Source organism: Manacus vitellinus, unplaced genomic scaffold (genome assembly GCF_001715985.3).
Source record: "Manacus vitellinus isolate BGI_N305 unplaced genomic scaffold, ASM171598v3 scaffold_61_pilon, whole genome shotgun sequence".
Taxonomy (NCBI): domain Eukaryota; kingdom Metazoa; phylum Chordata; class Aves; order Passeriformes; family Pipridae; genus Manacus; species Manacus vitellinus.
The window spans coordinates 7,261-27,126 of NW_021940696.1; the positions used below are offsets into that span (position 1 = coordinate 7,261).

A 19,866-nucleotide genomic window follows, 5' to 3' on the forward strand; every position below is an offset into this window, starting at 1 on the left:
CTTGTTGAGGTAATATACTGCCACTATCAAAATAAAACATATTTCTCCACCACCTTTGTACTTATGACATAGTTTCACTAGTCTGGTAATTTTTCTTTCTTGCTTGCTTGTATAACACAAAGGTAAATTCACAATCATCCCACCATCACAGTTATAAATTTTGACTTTCCCTGAAGCTTCAGAAATATCATCTCTGTTGCAGAAGAAGGTGTGAATAAATCTCATTCGACAGCTAAGCAGTGAGTTAGAAAATAGATAAAATAATAGTTTTAATCTCTTTATCCCCAGTAAGTCAGAGGAGAAAGTTTTCACTCAGTTTCCTAAAATTAGAAAGAGAAAATCCCCCAAAAAGGCTGCTTTTTCACACATAACTGTGAATAAAACACAATACTATGAATATACATCCCCCATAAGCATTCATGATGCCTGCAACATCATGGAAAGTGGAAAACACTTTACCTGAGGAGAAAAATGATGAATATTCTCATAAAGAGGCCAGGGACAATATCAGATGTCTCGCATAGTCTTCACTACATTTATTTTCACTAAGCACAACGACTCCCTTTGCATTGAACAGCAGCCTTTTCCAGAAGGCAGCAGCAGCATCATCAGTTTGGGGCTGAGATGTCACATGTTTTCTCTCCCTGTTTGTCAAACCTTTGCCGCCCATAACGTGCAAAGTCCCACACAAAAGCCAGAGTACAATCAGACCACACAGGAATATTATTCCCAGGAATAAGGGACCTGTGAGCTGAGAAGGCCCTGAAAGCCATGCAGAATTCCTGAAACCTTGACCCACAATAACTGTGCAGGAAAAACCATGGATGCAAGAATAGATGCAGATGATAAGCCCAGCCCAACACACCATGAGATAAACCACCTCCACTTTCAGCCTTAAATCCAGCAGGATTGAGCAGCTCCTGACTGCATGTGACAGAAGCTTTTATTGTACCCTTGCTCATTAATTCAAGTCAAGAGGACAGCATTCCCTAATAATAATTTTAGCAAACTCTTGCCCTAAGTCAGAATGAAAGAGAAAAATATTTTCAGAGACTGTCTGCAGGTTTCTTGGGTTTTTTTATTCACTTTCTAAAGAATAATCCTCAAATGTGAGATAAGGAAAAATCATCAGACAGGACTGGCAATGAAATTAACAGTTAAACAATTAACTGTCAAGAAAGTTGCTTAAGCAGAACTGTATCTATTGCTGGAAGAGAGGCCGCAGCACTTTGCCTGCAGCTGAACTGACTGCTATCAACTGTGTTTGAGAGATGCTTTTTCCATATCTTTGATTAACATAATTCATGATTCAAGTTGAATGTTAATGTTTCCAAGATGCTGAGCTGCATCACCATCTTCATTTTTTTTGTCTTGTCTGGCTCACTTGCCAGACAAACAGGATTTGACCACTCAACCAACACCAAATCTTGGTCACAAAACTAAACTGCCAGACTAACCAAACCTTGCACTATTTAGAACTATGTAGCTGGATTTGTCAAGGACACTAGGGATAAAGAGAACTTCTTTCTCTCTATCCCAGCCACTCCATCTGAGCACAAATAACTCCTTATAATTCCAGCCCACTAGCAAGCAAAAAGCTATCCCTCATTTAAAATAACACAAATCAACGTTCGCCCTTTGCCTTTGCAGTCTGAGGAAATGGACATGCATGAAAAGGGGAATTTGAGTCCTGTATAAGAACGACTTATTACCTGGAGAAACCCTTCATTTCCCATGCCCTTCTGATACTCACATCAAACTCATTCAGGGCAGCAGCAAGCTCTCCTATGCCAGTGTGGCCCTTGTTCTCGTCGGTGGGCGAGGTGGCCTGGGCAGCGTTGGAGATCCCAGCAATGGCCTCCTGCACTTGCTTGAAGACGTAGTCCCTGTTGGCCCTCGTGGCTGCAACGTCGGGGTGGCGGAGGAAGGCCTGGGACGCCGTGTACAGCATGGTGGCATTCTTCTTCAGAGCCCCTCGGGCTGCAGCCATCTCATCCCTGCAGTGAGGGTCCTTCAGCTCCTGCACCAAAACACAGAGTTTTCATAGAACCACAGAATAGTTTGGGTTGGAAGGAACCCTCAGGATCATCTTGTTCCAACCTTCCTGCCATAGGCAGGGACACCTTCCACTAGCCCAGGTTGCTCCAAGCCCCGTCCAACCCGGCCTTGGACACTTCCAGGGATCCAGGGGCAGTCACAGCTTCTCTGGGCAACCTGTGCCAGGGCATCACCACCCTCAGAGGGAAGAATTTCTTCCTGATATCTAATCTATGCTCTTACTCAGCTTAAAGCCCTTCCCCCTCATCCTTTCACCACATACCCTTGTAAATAATCTTGCCCCATCTTTCCTGTAAGTTCCCTTCAGGTACTGGAAGGCCACAATTAGGTCACCCCAAAGCTCCTCGCCTCCAGGCTGAGCAATCCCAATTCTTTCAGCCTTTCCTCATAGCAGAGGTGCTCCATCCCTCTAATCATTCCCAGCGGCCTCCTCTGGACTCGCTCCAACACCTCCATGCCCTTCCCTGTGCTGCTGTTCCCCAGACCTGGAGGCAGCTTTGCAGGTGGGGAAAAGGGACAGAATCCCCCCCTCCCCTGCTGTGGGAACAGCCCAGGATGTTGTTGGCTTCCTGGGCTGCAAGTTGTAATTTACAGTTGTAAATGTAAGTCCTTGTGTTAGAACGTGTTGCCTTAGGTATCCACGGATAAACACCAGCTGGTGGTTTTGCAGAGAGGGAATCAATGACAGAATCCACCACAAATCACAGAAAGAATTCCCCCCTCCTGCCCAAGGAAGTCCAGTCCTTCTGTGTAGCTACAACTGTTACATACTGCCCACAGTACCTTACAAAGAGTCCACACACTTCCCTTATGCAAAAACCCACCAAAAATTTATATAAAACATTCAAAATTACTCTTCCTGATCGACTGGATTTGGTCTGCTCATTCCATAAAGGCAATGTGAGTGCAACAATCCTGTTGCAGCAAGTGCCTTATTTTTCTAAATGCTTTTTAAAGGTAGACCTTTAAAAAACTATCAAAATAATATTTCCTAGATGAATATGATTTTAGCTCTTACAGACCTAGAAAATGTACCTCTCACTTTTTTTAGCCTTTCCTTCATATTTTGCTCTATTCTTCATACCATGTAGTGTTTGTCTCTTTTGTATATGACATATATTTTCTTTTATTTCCCCTGACAACAAGAATCAGATACTGCACAATATGTTACCAGAATAAGATGGTACTGTATTATTGTTGATCCAGGTTTTTTCAATTATAGGGTACATCACATTGTCCTTGAAACCCTTTGAAATATTAGTTAAGATAGTCCTAACAATATCCACGAGGGATAACAAAACATTATTACTTCTATTTAAAACTACGAATAAAGAAGTCTGGAGAGCTGAACAGTTTACTTATGTTCACATATAGAATCTGTTGCAAACACTGAAAAACAACCCAGATATTCTGGATTTAGAGGTTCCACCCATGGACTAATTTCAGCCACACGTGTTCCTAAAAAATTCATCAGGCTAGAAAACAGAAGACATGAAAGGAAAATCTATGAACATCTTAGTAGTTTGTTCTAATGCTGTCAAGATTTTCCAGTTATATGGAAAATTTTATTGGTATTATGAAAATGCATCTTAAGAAAATTTTAAGAGATTTATAACTTAAATTTTTTTATCATACCTCCAATAAGAACTTAAAAGATATAAACCATCATAAGCTTTCACATTTTTCTCTTTTTGCCGTATTTGTAACTGTAGTTCCACAGGGAAAGTGTCTGAACATACAGAAGAGCACTGTTTATAAAGTGACTAGATTTTACATTTGTAACTTATTTCATTTCAGTATAACTCTAAAATGCTACTTTTCATTTAAAAAAAACAAGCAAAAAAAAAAAAACCAAAAAAACCCCACTATCATGAAGTAAACTGCCATTACTTTAATTCAGAAAATAAGGTAAATAGGCAGAGGACCATGGAAAGCCAGCTTTCCAGATCCAGTGTGCCATGTACAAAGACGACATATCTCTGAATTATTGGTGGTATTCAAATACAACTGAAGTTGGAGAGACCTTATACAACTCCACAGTGACAGCACTGTCTTAAGAAGAACAGTGTGCAGGAGAAAGTTTTCTTTATTGCCAAGTTGTACAATTGCAGACCTCGAATAAACGTTATCGTGAATTTCTGGTCTTTTTTTCAGTTGCCTTAGCAATGAATAAATAGGATGGAGCACTTGGTTTTTTAAATATCTGGAAATTAATAATAATGGTTTTAAACACAAAGTAGGTTTCTGTTCCTCATGAATTTTAATTGTACTAAACTACCAAAAAGCTTTGGTAGTGCTTTACCAGCTGTCAGAGGGACCTGAGATCTGCATAGGTTAGAATTAAATGGGAATAATCATTAAATGAAAACTATCCTTAACCTCCTGAATCACTGGCCTTTTCACTCCTCAATCTGTTATTAACTGAAGCTGCTTGAAAAGTACTCTAAAAGAAGCTGTACTTTTGGAAAGCTTCATCACATTCAAAAATAATCAGCCTGATTAAATTACAGGCCATGACACAGCAATCGCTCACTGCACATTTAAAACCAGGCTTGGACATAAAATACAAGACCTTCAGAACCAAGACAGACTTTCTCAACCCCTCAGGGACTCACCTGTTGTCGTCTGGCAGCCACATAGTTCAGTTTTACCATCTCCTTCCCAAATTCCTTGAAGCGATTCGCTAAATCTTGCTCATTTGTTGCATTTTTCACTGCTTCTAGTGCTTCCTCTACCTACAAAATAATACATCAGATGTGTCAGCACTTTAATCTGGGTGCACTTTTGACAAATGTGTAACTGTTCCACCCAATACTCTCTATCACATGGACCCAATTTAGCTTTTACATCCATCACTGTACATTTGCTCCATGATAGTCTGACCAACTTTAATTAGATTTCTTTAATGGAGCAGCTGTCATTCTGCATTACTTTCCCTTTACCATGCTCTGAGATCATGTAAAACCAATGTAAAAGGCATAACTGTATTAATTTCTCCACTCAGCACTTATCAGATGAAATATTTAATATCTGTGGCTTTTAAAACAAAATAGATGAATATGTTCTTAATGTGTGGCAGAGGCTTTATGGGAAAACAAAGGGAAATTACTAATTCTGGACAGGAAATAGAATTTTAAAAGGAAACTCAAACTTACCATTAAGATTTAAATTTGCCCTGATAAATTCAAACCATTTTTGTGAAATAAATGATATCTTCAACCCAGAATATATGTCTTATTTCTTTTTTCCCAGCTCTCGGTTTTCCTTTTTTAGTTATTTAACACTGAGAAAAGAATCTACCCAAGAAAACACACCTGCAGTTACTCAGTCATGCTGAGCAGGCAAAGATGTAAAACCCCAGTTGTACCAACAAGTTAATCCACCAAATCTATTGTGAATCTTTACCTTATGCACAGCAAGAAAAAAATATCTGAAGGCATAAAATGCTCTATTCATGCAATAAGGTAAGGAAAACTTTACTGTGACAAGATGGGTATTCAGTGTTGTATTTCTCTCCCTCACAAGATAAAAGTGCAATTCCAAGCAAAAAGATTGAGAACTGAAAAGATTCTACTGATCCTTCTTTCTAAATCCTATTGCTGCAATTCATGAGAACGTGAATAACAAATCTTCACCTCAAAGAGAAATTGGGATGGGGACACGGTCCTGGGCAAGAGCAGAGGTTTGCAGCTCTCCAAAGGCTACTGGGAACCTCTAAATTCAGCAGTAGCTGGTGTCTAATATTTTAGAAAGGCAAAATTATGTACAGAACCTGCCTTTTTATTGGTTTAGTTGCTCTGTGTTTTCCTACTAGTGAGAGAGAATACTTTACTTTGAGCTTTTACCTCCTTACTGCAGATTTACCAAATTACAGGGCAGTGGAGTAGCAAACTCATACATTTCTATTGGAAAATGCATAATTCAAGCACATAAATTCATAGCTCTTATGTTGGAAATTATAAACTAAGTCTGAGACTTATAAGTTACAAGCTTATCCAGAATCCAAATTACCTCTTCTTTTACTCTTAGAAAGAACAGCAGTTTTTAAAAATTAACTGTCTGCCTTACCAATAACACAAATAACAAAAGCATTACTCTATTAACTAATTTGTTCTTGTGGAATTTCTTGCAAAATATGAACTTCTTCATATGAAGAAGCATTTACATTAAACTGCCTGAGACTTTCACCTTTAATATGTTTGTTATGCTGAGCACAGGCATGACAAACTGACACACATTCTCCTAAGCCCTGCTAGCTCCATATTAAATCATATTGCTGAAGAATTTGTTATAGATTGCCCTCTGATAATCAGATTTCAGAAGATGCTGATCATACTCTGTCGTGTCAGTCAGGGCTCAAGCCCACGAAACCAGTTATGAGAAGTATTAGAAAGGACAGGAGCACAAGCCCCCCTTTAATTGTATTTTCACTTGTATTGTTATTATAATTTCTTTTTTACAAATTCATATTGGAGCAAGTTCTCAATCCTCAAGAAAACACAACTTCACTCAACTGTACAGATGTGTTCTTCTGACTAAATAGCAAGGAGGTAATTAAAATACTCATAGTTCTCTGCATGCATGATCACAGATAGTATTGGTACATGAAAGCTTTTTATGAGTGTTACAAAAACTCCTGCAATAACCACTGTTCCTAATTTTAGTAATGCAAAAACTAACCTGAAAGCAATGACCAAGTGTCCTTCCAGAAAGCATCTGCATCTATTCCCTCTAAAACATTAATTAAAATGCCCTATTTCCTGGAAGTCTTTGACAAGCTTTCAGAGAAAACTGATTACAGTACAATTCAGTATAAGGCAGGGTTCAGTACTTTGACATGCAGAATTATTTTAGCTCATTGATTTTATGGTTAACTTACACCAGTCTTTGAAAGTTACCTTTGAGTCAATATAAGATCTGTTCCTTCCCCAATTTTGTATACCATAACCACTTTTTCTCCCCAGTAATTTAATTTTTATTTGTTTAAAACTGGTTAGCACTAAAAAAATGGTAAGATAAACATATTTATACGTTCAGTCCTCAGAAATAAATTATCCTTTTTAACCTGAAAATAAAAATGAAAGTCAAAGTTGAATTTTGCTGAAAACACCCAGAGATTGCTGGTTTTTTTGAACACAGAATTCACAATATTATTGGATAAACGCAAAGATTACAAACCACACTGTCATGCACTGCCCCTGCAAATCTAGGGTGCAAACTGTGTAAGTAAATACACCCACTTACAAACCAGTATTGGACATTTGTGTTTTCCATAACACAGTACTCTGCTGTAAAACAAAAAAACAACTCTCAGATGTCAGAACAACATTCCTCATCGCCTGCGAAAGAGCTGGAATACAACTCTTCAACATAATGTTCAGAAAAAAAACCCTGTTGTTTACGATATTCAAGTGTTAGCCTTGCTAGGAAAAGACTGCTTGAATTACAGCTGCGTGGAGCATTTTAGCAAGGGAAAACTTAAAAAGCATATTTGAGAGAGACACTGCTTACACTGCACAGAACCAGGGCCACGTGCTGACAACAACGAGAGCAGCACTTTGCTCATCAGAGCAGAGCTCACTAGAACCTGTGCTGAAAAATCGGCCTTTTTCTTATGGGAACTGTTTTCCAACTGTTCAGGTTATCTGCACAGTTTGCAAGTTGAAGGGTTCTCGCTGTTTTTCCAGAACATCTATGGCTGTGCAGCTGAATCTGTTAAAAGAAGCAACTCCCCATCTCCTCTGCTAAACTCACACAGGTAACTCTGCAGGCTTTAAATATTCTGTATGTGATTTTCTACACCATCTCGTTTTGTTTCAGAGGGTTTTGTTGATTTGTTTATGCAATAAAAGTGTAATACTCCAATAGCTAGGGAAAAAAAATTTCCAGTTTCAACTAGATAGTCTTTTAATGTTCCTGAATAAAAACGTGAATGGTGGCAGCCAAAAGTGAATACAAACCCTTCACAAACTACCTAGCAATGTTTAATTTCTCTTTATTCTATTCTTCCACTCTAATGACTGATTATAAGCTGTACTATTGTCTCACTTCAAATAAAACATTCAATCTTTTGACATATCCAGAAGTCAAGCAGAGAAAAAAAGAAAAGTAGGTAACTATAGTACTTAAACTCTGCCACAAGATAGCAATGCTTGACAAGTACTGAGAGAGTAACCACTGGGAGAAGATGTGAGGTGAGTACACACTCCTGTTCAGTTCACAGCTGTTTAACAGCCAAATTAGTCCAGTCACTGAAGATATCTGACTAATTTTGTTTTAAGTCTCCAAATATTAAGTCGTGCAAAATTAAAAAACTAATGAGACTAATACAGAAATGTGTTATGGTCTCTTATCAGTACTTGAAGAAAAAACAGCGAAGAGTAAGGAATTTTGACAGTTACATTCATAACTGATTTATTCCCCGTTTTTCTACACACAGAGCATGCAAACCCAAGAGAGAAGGTGAAGAAGGCCTACAATCTTCAGGTGTGAGAGAAGCCTCATGACATCAGCCATGTCAGCCAGGATGAGGAGGCGGGTGACGGCCGAGAGCAGGGCCCGGGCTGCCCTCACCATGGTGCCCCTCTTCACCGAGGAGCAGGGGTCGTCGGCGAACTCCGAGGAGGCAATTCGCATGGTTTCTCCTAGAAAGGAAAACACACACGGTAAATAAATTAGGTTTTAGCCTTGGTTTGTTTTGTTTGTTTTTTCCAGAAAGTATAAACAGCTCACTAAGTAAAGTAAGTGATGTTAAGAAAAAAATCATGGGTTGGAAGGGACCGTAAAGACCATCCAGTTCCAGCCCCCTGCCATGGGCAGGGACACCTTCCACTAGCCCAAGTTGCTCCAAGCTCCATCCAACCTGGCCTTGGACACTTCCAGGGATCCAGGGGCAGCCACGGCTCCTCTGGGCAACCTGGGCCAGGACCTGACCACCTTCACAGCCAAGAATTCCCTCCCAATATCCCATCTAACCCTGCCCTCTGGCAGTGGGAAGCCATTCCCCCTCGTCCTGTCACTCCAGGCCCTTGTCCAAAGTCCCTCTCCAGCTCTCCTGGAGCCCCTTCAGGTACTGGAATGCTGCAATTAGGTCTTCCCAAAGCCTTCTCTTCTCCAGGCTGAACAACCCTAACTCTCCCAGGTTGTCATCATAGATTTTATCTCAACCCAATGAGATTTCACATTAACCCAAACTTTGCTATTATTGAAAATAAAACAAATCTTGTTTGTCTCCAGTGCAGAAATTCAGAAAGTACTGCTAATGTGAAATTAAAGCATATTTACATTGCTTTTAAGACCATTACAACAACATTCAAAAAAATCCCAGATGGCACAACTTCCCATAAGACAATGCAAATAGTGGGGAAGAGACTTAAGACAGCCACAGTGAATAATTCCCATCAGAATTCTTTTCCTTATTACATTTACCACTAGGACTGCATGTTCATATTATAATTTGTGTGCAGTGTATCTTAGATGATAAGCTGATAATATACAATTTCAATAGAAAAATTCAAACAGCACATTTCTAAGGCTACATACCCTTCTTATCTTTCCAAAATGCTGGCAAAACTCTCAAAGGATTTCTTTGGAGACAACGAACAAAAAATCATTGTCAGACAAAGAAAACAAAACAAATTTCTAAACGTGGTTAAATGTTACACTGCTCAAGCATCACAGAGTCAAAGCTCTGGGTACCTGCTCTCTGAAGAGAAACAAGTTTCTGCAGAGGAGGAAGAACACAGTTTGCTGTCCCTGCCATCACATGCATTTAACCTGTGTGCCAAAGATCACTGAAACTAAGAGCAAGGAACTCTGAGGCCAAAAAGATCCATATACAAAGATACACAGGCTTCAAATCAAACACTTATTAAAAAAATTTACCAATAAGTCCTGGCTGAGAGTGTGCTAAAAATAGGGAATGATTTGTTGTTGTTGTTAGTTGGTTTTTTTTTTTAATCAGTAACTCAAAATATTTCACATAAAAGGAAAGGTTGAGAGCAACCACAGAACAGCTGAGAGTCCAACAGCTGAACAAGAGTTAGATGTGAGTTTCCTAACCTGAGAATTTGATCCCAGTGGATGGCTGGATTCATCTAACCAGTTTAACAATTGGGAAGGCATTATCTTCCCTTTGGTTATTTATTGAAGGAAACCAACCATCACAGTTCTGTGTAGAAAGTTTGCTCCAATTCACCCTCTCAGAGCACACTGAGCTGACTGACCCCAAGGGGATACACACAGCTGCCTAAAATCCCAGCAAGGCTTTCCCTTATTTAAGCTCTAAATTGGATTCAGATGAGATGGAAGTGATTGTAAGCATCCAGAAACAAAACTTTTTAATATCAAAGTAGTGAATTTTAGCTGTATCCAAGAGGAAATAGAGGCCAAAGCAAGATTTGGATTTTGGAATCAGATGCCTGCAAAATAACTTCCATTTTGGTACTGAAGGGATTTTACCATTTTCTGCCAAATTACCAGTCTGTAACTTCAGGTAAGCATTTATACCGAAATATGAAAGAAGGAAATAATGTTTGGTAATCGGTCAGTGGCACCAGGAAAGCAAGCAGGAAAATTATCTTCTTAGGCTGGATTATCCAAGGAAAAAAATTGAAAATCAACACTGGTGAACAGCAGGAAAACGTACGGAGAGTCAAAAAAAAAAAAACACAAAACTGTTAAAAAAATCTGGATTACTTATTTAAACCCAGAAAGCTCAAGTTACGTGAAATAAATAAAAAAAAAAAGAAAAGTAGAAAGTATTAAATGAACATAATCAAATAAGCAAATAAAAAAAGTATTAATATAAAAGTTCAAAACTGTTTAAAACTTTTAAAGATCTAGTAGTTCATAATTTAAAATCTAATAGCCTAGAAAACTGGTATTTATAGAGAGGAAGCTCATCTGTCTCAGTGCCAATTAACATATTTTAATCCTTGTACAGCAATGGTATCAAACCACTCTTAGGCTAAAGGTAATGCTGGAGCTTCAGCTAGTCCAATTATTTTTTCAGAAAAACCTTCTTATCTGGAAAAAGCCAACCCTCCACTGAGTCACCCATTTCTTTCCAAATTCATTTCAAGTTGTTCTGTAATCTATATTAAATTACTTTCAGGGAAAATTAGGTCAATGCAAGAAACACAGACATCTGAAGTCATCAGGTCTGCTTCCCTGCCACTGCAGTCAATCATGTCATAATAGAATTAATAATAATCTTAATATGATAATAGCTACACTCAAAAACTTATCAGGCTTCCATCTTAGAAACAGCTCAGACATTTAACCCCAATTAATCCTATGTGAAGTAGGAAAGTGATTCTAAAATGAACTCCAGAACCTGACAGGTTCTTTCCATTACAGACACTTTAATGCCATGCTGCCTGTATTTATAGATAATTCATATCCATTTCTTCTCATGCCCTATCTGTCCTTCAATCTCACTAAGTGTTCTTCTTCCACCCTTATTCCCATTGTCCCTTCTTCACTTTGTGCATTTTTGTGACGAGCCCTGACAGACTAAAAGCAGTATTTCAGTCCTCTCTAATTGCAAGGAATATCCATTCCAATAATCATTCCAGCAGCCCCACGAAACAATTCTGTTTCTGGAGTAGAAATGATAAGAACTGCAGTTTTCTAGGACATATCATTTGCAGCTATGAGAAATCCTTAGCAGAGTCACAGAATATCCTGGGCTGGAAAGGACCTGTAGGGATCACTGAGTCCAACCCCTGGCTCTCCACAGGACCAGCCCCAAGAGTCACACCATGTTGCCCAAACATTTCCTGAGCTCTGTCAGGCTTGGTGCTGTGACCACTGCCCTGGGGAGCTTGTTCCAGTGCCCCACCACCCTCCTGGGGGAAGAACATTTTCCTAATATCCAACCCAAACCTTCCCTGTTAGAAAGTGATTTAAAAGAAAACCTAGAACATTCAGTGGAGAAAGCCCCTATTAGCCACATAAGAAATACTGATCTTAAAAGAAGGGAACAAAATAAAACCAAAAAAACACCCAAGTTAAAACCAAAAAAACACCCAAGTTAAAACCAAACCCAATAAAAAAATACCAATCACAAAAAAAAACTAACAGTGAAATTCAGCTTCATTCCCAAATTTGAATGATTACCAGTAAATACCTGCAGGGAGGGTGCAGAGAGGACAGAGCCAGGCTCTTCCCAGTGGTGCCCACTGACAGGACAAGGGGCAATGGGCACACACGGAGACACAGGAGGGTCACTGAGCATCAGGGAACAGTTTTGGTCTGTGAGGGTGATGGATGGAATGAGTTGTGCCGGGATGTTTTGGAGTTTCCATCCTCAGAAATATTCCAGATCTGTCTGGAAACAGTCCCGGGCACTGGGCTCTGTGTGGCCCCGAAGGGGGTTGGACCAGAGGATTTCCAGAGGTCCCTTCCACCCTCAGCCATTCTCTGATCCCATGAACCTGACAAGAGCCACACCCCAAGCCACGTTCCTGCACCTGAGCAATGGCTAAAAGATGTGTCCATTGTTATTTGGCTTCTGGGATCTCATCAGCTTGAGAAGGTTCAAACCTACAGCTCCCGTCTCCCAGGATGTGATCAAACCACTTCCCCTGCCCTGAGGGGATTTAACTGGGGGACCTGCTCTCTCTCTCTCTCCTTCCTTGAGGGGGAATGCAAGAGGAGATTTCACAGTAGTCACTTTCTAATAATAAAGTTAAAGTACCTAGAAACGGAGTCTTTTAGACCTGATTCTCAAAAAAAACCCCTTTTCCCTCAGATTTTCAAAATACAATGTTGAGGTGGTGAATAAGGATTTTTCCCGCCACAAAATGTTGTTTTATTTTGGATATTAAATTTGGACACTCACAGAACAGCAATGAAAGATGTCTTTGCATGTATTTCACCAGAATCACATGCACATAGAAGTCACCTGGTAACCTGGGTGAGGTAACTTGTGTGCTACAAGCTGAAAGACTGCTTTCAAAAAAATCAACAGCTGATTGCAAAGGTCACCAAAAAAAGGCTACTGGAACTTTGGGACTCATAAGCAGACTTAAACATTTACCTATAAAGCAAACAATGAACTAAGGCTTTTTTAATGGTTAATACACAGAGGAAATGTCATTTTTCCAAAGCCTTGAAGTGTTTATTAAAATAGAGATAGAAGACAGGCACAAAGCAGCAATCCAGAGAACAGCTCTCATCAGCAGGGGATGCTGACAATACTCCAAACACCTGGAAATAATTAGTGGAACAATGACAAATTGATTGGCTGCACCACTCCTGAGCAGTTCTCAGATGGAAGAAATTAATAAAGCTGTGGTCTAATTAATCAATCTCTTTTAGATTTTGGGTTTTGTTCAACACACCCAAGATTAAAAAGATGCGACAACTGATCCGTGATCTAATTAAAGTATTTTAGAGGGGTCTCCTTGTAATTAGAGCAAAAGTATTGTTATGAAGCCACTCTAGATTATAATAGCATATAGACACAAACTGAGTTGCACAGTCCATATTGAACAGTGATGATGACACTAAATGATGATATGAAAGATCTGAATAACCCATAATTCCTAATAGGGCATATTAAAATAAAGCAGGTTTTTCATCCTTCCTTCATGGATGCTGTCTCACTATTCAAGCAAACAAAAGCAAACCCTTCAAGATGTAAAGATCTCCAATTTTATCCCATTTGGACTTGTCTAGAAACTCACCAGAGCAGGTGAGTTCACGTGTCAACAGTCAAGTTTCTGGCTCAGGAATAATGAACTAAATCTGGTCTGTGGTGGTTGGTTTCCCACTGTCTATATTCCCCCTACCTTAATAATCATATTGATTATTTACCCCATCTCTTAAAAACAACATGTTTTGTTTACAACACTTTAAAATCCATTCTCATAACTGAAAAGAGTTAATTTCAGTATTAACCCCTATTTGACATTGTTAAAATGTGGGAAGTAATTTTTATTTTCATCCTATATATTTAATTGATATAAATACGCATTAAAAATTCTATTCAGAATTCCAAAAGCTTCACACCAATGGCTGTTAAATCTTCACCTCCCTTTTCCCTGATACTTTTCTTCTATAGCTTTACTGCCACATCCCCTAAACCCACTTCCCCTTTCACTTGCAGCTGGGATTTGGTTCTCCATCTGTGGGAGAATGACCACTGTTCTCAGCACATTAATGGATTTCAAGGCCAGAAAAGGCCACCTATGATGGAGCCTGATCTTTTCCCATCACATTCCAGCTCCTGGAGCTGTTTCTTTCTGGAACTGATTGTACAGATGATCTAGTTCACTTAAATTTGATGCACTTTACATTTGACATTTAGATGGAGCGATGGAAGATGAGTCACTCTGCATTTTAAAGCACAATGGATATCCTTAAATCTAATATGTATTTTAGATTCAATGTCCTTCTTTAGATCCAACAGCACACCATATCATTCACTTCCTACATCATTAAAATAGGTCATTTTAATTAACCCAACTAATTTTTTTCCTAAGGGAAGGTAAAATAGCAAGAATACAGAACTTTTAAGATACTTAATACAGAATTTTAAGATATTTAGCCACATGTCTATGACAATTGAAAACAATTATCCCACAAATGTTACATTTTAGAAAGAACTTTTCTAATTAATAGCCAGATTAATGGTGCATTTGAAACATTAATGATGCACTTAAGTACAATGAAACAATTTAATTTCAGTTCAAAAGTAAATTGTTTGGGATGTGAGTATACATTAACATTTTAATCCCACTTTGTCTGCAGCCCTCAGCTACTCTATGGTAGCTGCAGAACTGCAACAAGAACATTCAAAATTGTTAGAATAGTTCATCACCTAAACAAGACACTACAGTGGAAAAGTGTTAGGGAAAGTTGCCAATTTTTTGGTGAACTGTGATTGGTAAATTTATTAAAATCATTATTGTAAAACAGGACTGAAATGAATGTAACTGACAGAGAAAAATCTGTGAGCCCTAGTGATTAAAGTCCTGAATTTAATCATTTAATCGGTTTCTGCACAACAATGCATTCATGTAAAGAAAATTGTGATTAATAAATATGATCGAACTGTAGCAGGTATGGAAAGGAAGAACATTTGAAAAGCACACACAGTTTTCTTACAGAAGCATTCAGATTCCATCATTCTGGATCTCACTTCCATTCTGGGGCCTGAAGGGGCTGACAAATACTGTACAGCCAAGCAAATTCCAGGGTACATTCCATCTATGCCCAAGGCACCGTGAACTAAGCTCAAAATCATAATTAGAATCAGTTCCATCACTCTCTAGCATCACACTAATAAAAAATGCCCAATGAAGAGTTTAGTTGAAATTGATACTTTTTGAGATAAACTTCAGTTCAAAGGGTTGATATTTTCCAGCAAGATGCATTTTCATAATAAAATTTAAAAAAAAATCCCAATGATCTGTGAAAACAGAGGGAGCAGCAAACTGCTAACAGGAATAATAAGCTCGTGGGAAGGATTGATGATAAGATTGATCAACCCAGTGGATTATCAGCTCTCTAGTTGTTTTAAGGGTCAGTTCTGTATCCCTGCTAATTTATGCTTTTCCTTACACTTAGATCCTGTCTCTGAATGCCTTGACACAAGCAGTAAGAGCAGCAGGGACCACCTGGCTCTGAAGAGAGCACATTTCCAAGCCCCACTGCAACCTGGATTAATATGTCAGCAGGTATTCACCCTGTTCTGAAGAGCCCAAGATAAAGGAAATGGGTAGACCCTGAAAATTATACAGGCATATGGCATATCCTTAATATCACTGTTAAAAATCTGGGGAACAAACATGGATAAAAGTAAATAAAGAGCTCTTCTGTGTGGGATTAAGAGAATGAGCACACTCATGTTGAAAAATTTAGGGGTTTGTGCCAAGGCAGAAAAATAACAGCAGGAAAAATTTAAATACAAAAATGGGAAAAGATACTCCACTATGAGAGAGAATGAGAAAGGAGAAAAGCAGACCAAGGAGAGTATTCAGCACAGGAAATGTCTGTGGCACAGGCTTATGTTAAGAAAAAGATAAGAGAAAGACAACGAAGAATACAAGGGGAGTATTTGCATGTTTACATGGAGCAAGAGATAGAAGGTACAATAACACTTTTAAAGAATTAAGTTATTTCATTTCTACTATTTGCTCACATAATCTGCACACATAATCTGCACAAACCTATATTTCAGACCCAATGCAGTCATTTTTACACCACAAAAGAACAAGGATTTCTGAAATCGTGCTCAAACCATCAGTCTACATGACAATGAAGTTAATCCTTCCAAAATTGGGAGTTACATTTAAAAATTAACTTTTGAAGATTATAGCAATTTTTCACCAAATCTTGACTTGATAGTATTTTAATAACCTAACATTTTATTCTCAGTTTCACTGGGAGTTCACATACATGTATTGACATCCATGTGTTAATATAAGAGTCCCTCATTAATTAATGCCTTATTAATTATAGGCATGGTTTGAATGTTTAAAAACAGCAAGAGCTTCTGTGCAGAGAGATAATGAGATATCTGAGCTTCATACTGTGCATTTACATTCCAGTGCAGGGGCCAAAAACACAAAGCTGATCTATGGCCCAGAACCAACCCACAGGAATATGATCAATATGTTATGTACAATAAAAGGGTCATAAATCAGACATGATTATCATCAGATTTTTAATGAGAACAGAAAGAAACTATCATTAGGGAAAGTCTTTATAGATAATAGAGAAAATTATGGTTGATCATTAGGTCTGCCCTTTCCAGACACCTGGGCATGAAGGAAGGCTGAGGAGAATCAGAGCTGGATGTGGCTCGGAGAAACCTGGTCCAGTGGAAGGTGTTGGAACCAGATGACCTTTAAGGTCCCTTCCAACCCAAACCCTTCTGTGATTCCATGATCTCCATCCTTTACAGGTGCAGGGGGAAACAGAGTCACAAAGAATGAGGGAAAGGTTGAGGCACTTAATGCCTTCTTTGCCTCAGTCTCCCATAGTGAGACCAGCTGTCCTCCAGGTACCCAGCTCTGAGCTGAAGGACAGGGATGGAGAGCACAATGAAGTCCCCAAACTGACCCTCCTCTGTTTCTAATGTATTTATAGAAAAATCCTTTATTGTTTTTTATGGCAGTATCCAGGTTAAGTTCTAGTTGGGCTCTGGCCCTTCTAATTTTCCCCCTGCATGACCTCAAAACATCCTTGCAGCCCCCCTGAGCTGCCTCTGCCCCTTCTCACAAAGATCATAAACTCTCTTTTTTTTCCCTGAGTTCCTGCCAAAATCTCTGTTCATGCCGACAAGTCTTAAATAAATAAAATAAAGAGCAATTTAGAACCACAAGGTCCAGAAAAAGCAGGTGAAAGGGAGTAGGGGTTATACAGTTTGAGAAGAAAAAAATATATATTTCTTAAAATATTGTAAAAATACATAGTAGGAACAGAGGTTAAAAACTGACTTATCTATAACCAAAAAAAAAAAAACAAACAAAAAAAATAAAATAAAATAAATTAAAAAAAAGCCAAGAATAGCTCTGAAAGTCCATTAGAACAATTATGGACAAATGAGATTTGCAAACATCCAAAATCCAAATCAGTGGAGAGTCTAGATTTTCATTTTTAGTACATATAAAAATAATTCTACATTCCATGGGCACTTCAGAACATGCTCCTCTTCCCATTTTCATATATAAACAGCAGCTAGAATATCTTGCAGATCTGAAGTTTAAAAATAATTTTTCTTTGATAAAGGGTTTAAAAAAACAGAGAGAACAAGATAGCTGGAGATCAGAATACTGTAATTTGACACTTCTCAGAGGAAAGCAGCGACTGCTATTTGATTATAACATTCTATATTCCCTCACTCTGCAAAGTATTACTGGCCTTTGTAGTATGTGAAAAATGTACTTCAGACACAGACGTGTTCCAAATGGTAAATGGAAAGGCAATAAATTAAAGCCTTTTATATATTGACTAAGCATGTTTTAGGATTCAGATATTAGGAGGCGTATTTCAAATTTTCATGCTGTCACTTTCAATACTTCTCTCATCAACTACCACATTCTGAAACCATATCCAAAATTAAAGCCTAATCTGTATGGGAGAATGAAGCTCTTGTACAGCTTTTGAAGTTGGATGAGTGCCATGGAAAATGCAGCCCAAAATAAAGAACACAGAACAAAACATACTGTAGGCAAAGAGGAGGGCAGAGGAGGGGGCAAGGAAGACTCCCAGATAAAGTTTAGTGATCCAAGGACTATTTATATCTTTCCCATTAAATGTCACTGGGTATCCACAGAATCAAGGAATGGTTTGGGTTGGAAGGGACCTTAAAGACCATCCAGATTCCACCCTTGCCATGGTTCCACTATCCCAGGTTGCTCCAAGCCTCACCCAACCTGGCCTTGGACACCTCCAGGGATGGGGCAGCTACAGCTTCTCTGGGCAACCTGTGCCAGGGCCTCACCACCCTCACAGGGAAGAATTTCTTCCAAATGTTTAAATCTAACCTGTCCTCATTCACCTTAAGGCCATTCCCCCTTGTAAGTAAGCAGAGATAATCTTGGTACCACGGATCAGAACCCAAGGTCCCCCCATTTGAGATGAATCTCAGCAGTACTTACTATTCCATTCTGATCACAGAAAACCTCACTTTGTTAAACTGAAAAGATATTTTACCACTTCCTTTACAAAACTTAGTCAGAATTTTTTTGACTAAGTTTGTTACTAACTGGTTGATTGGGGGTTTTTTTGTGTGTATTATCATCACAATATCACTTGAAATTTCCCGGTAAGTTTTTAAAAGACTGAAAATCCATCATTCAGCCCAGCAAGGGGGGAAGGACTGGAGTGGTAGAGACAACAGGACAAAACACAACGGTACTGGTGCAGAAAGAAACCTGCCTTTCCCTTTTGCCTTTGTAACATATCCCATATTGTCCACCAGCTCTTCATTTGGTGGCCACAGCACCGAGGCTGACAGAGCTCAGGGAGCACTTGGACAATGCTCTCAGGTACATGGTGGGACTCTGTGGGGTGTCCTGTGCAGAGCCAGGAGCTGCACTCCATGATCCTTGTGGGTCCCTTCCAACTCAGGATATTCTGATTTTAATCTGACTGAAACATGAAGGAATGACCAAATCTCAAGCCCACCTCCTTGACTTTCTCCCTTCAAAAAACTACTTCGCAGTTTAAATATCCAAGACAAAGCCCCTGCACTGCTCCAGATCTCCCACCAGTTTCTCTATCACTGCATTAGACAGCAGGTGACACTCTCAGCACCTTTGCTCTGTTAAAAATTGCCCTCACTGGTGATGGAAGTTTTAGGGGACACCCACACAGGGTCATCTGAGGTCACTTCACTGCCAAGCAAAAAGGAATCTCCTTCCAAATCCTTTTGATCCACTGGACTAAAAAAACTGATTTTCCACTTCAAAGGATGAATCAAACTTTTCCTTTTCTTTCCTTTTTTTTTTAAATGTTACATTGAAGAAAAATAATTTCAGTTCAGAATTTCTGCCCAACGAATGGACAGTGATTTCATTTCCAGCACTCAGCTGGAATCCAGGTGATATTTTACCAGCACAGAAATCAGAACAGCTTCAAAAGGAGAGGCTGAGATGCTCTACAGTTTCACAGTGACTGTTCTTCTGAGGGGTCAGAGCCTTCAATTCAAATCTCTACATCGAATTACACAGAGAGGCCACTTAAATACACATTCCATGAGTGCCAGAAAATCCTCCTGCAGAACACTGCTCATGGTTATCTCAAAACTTAATTGAAAAGGATGCACATTAAATGCTGTTGGGGATTACT

General features: G+C 39.0%; 1 protein-coding gene across 1 annotated transcript in view; it reads right to left on the reverse strand.

The window, feature by feature from the left end:
- Nucleotides 1–1,753: 1,753 nt before the first annotated feature.
- The window catches only part of LOC103767490 (catenin alpha-2), a gene marked incomplete at its 3' end in the record, with an annotated part of 99,920 nt that continues 81,807 nt past the window's right edge, over nucleotides 1,754–19,866 (reverse strand). Inside the window, exons 4-6 of the mRNA XM_029963705.1 lie at nucleotides 8,536–8,702; nucleotides 4,674–4,793; nucleotides 1,754–2,020 (exon numbers count right to left, since the gene is read on the reverse strand). Coding sequence (XP_029819565.1) covers nucleotides 1,754–2,020; nucleotides 4,674–4,793; nucleotides 8,536–8,702 — 554 coding nt within the window. The remainder of the gene's footprint in view (nucleotides 2,021–4,673; nucleotides 4,794–8,535; nucleotides 8,703–19,866) is intronic.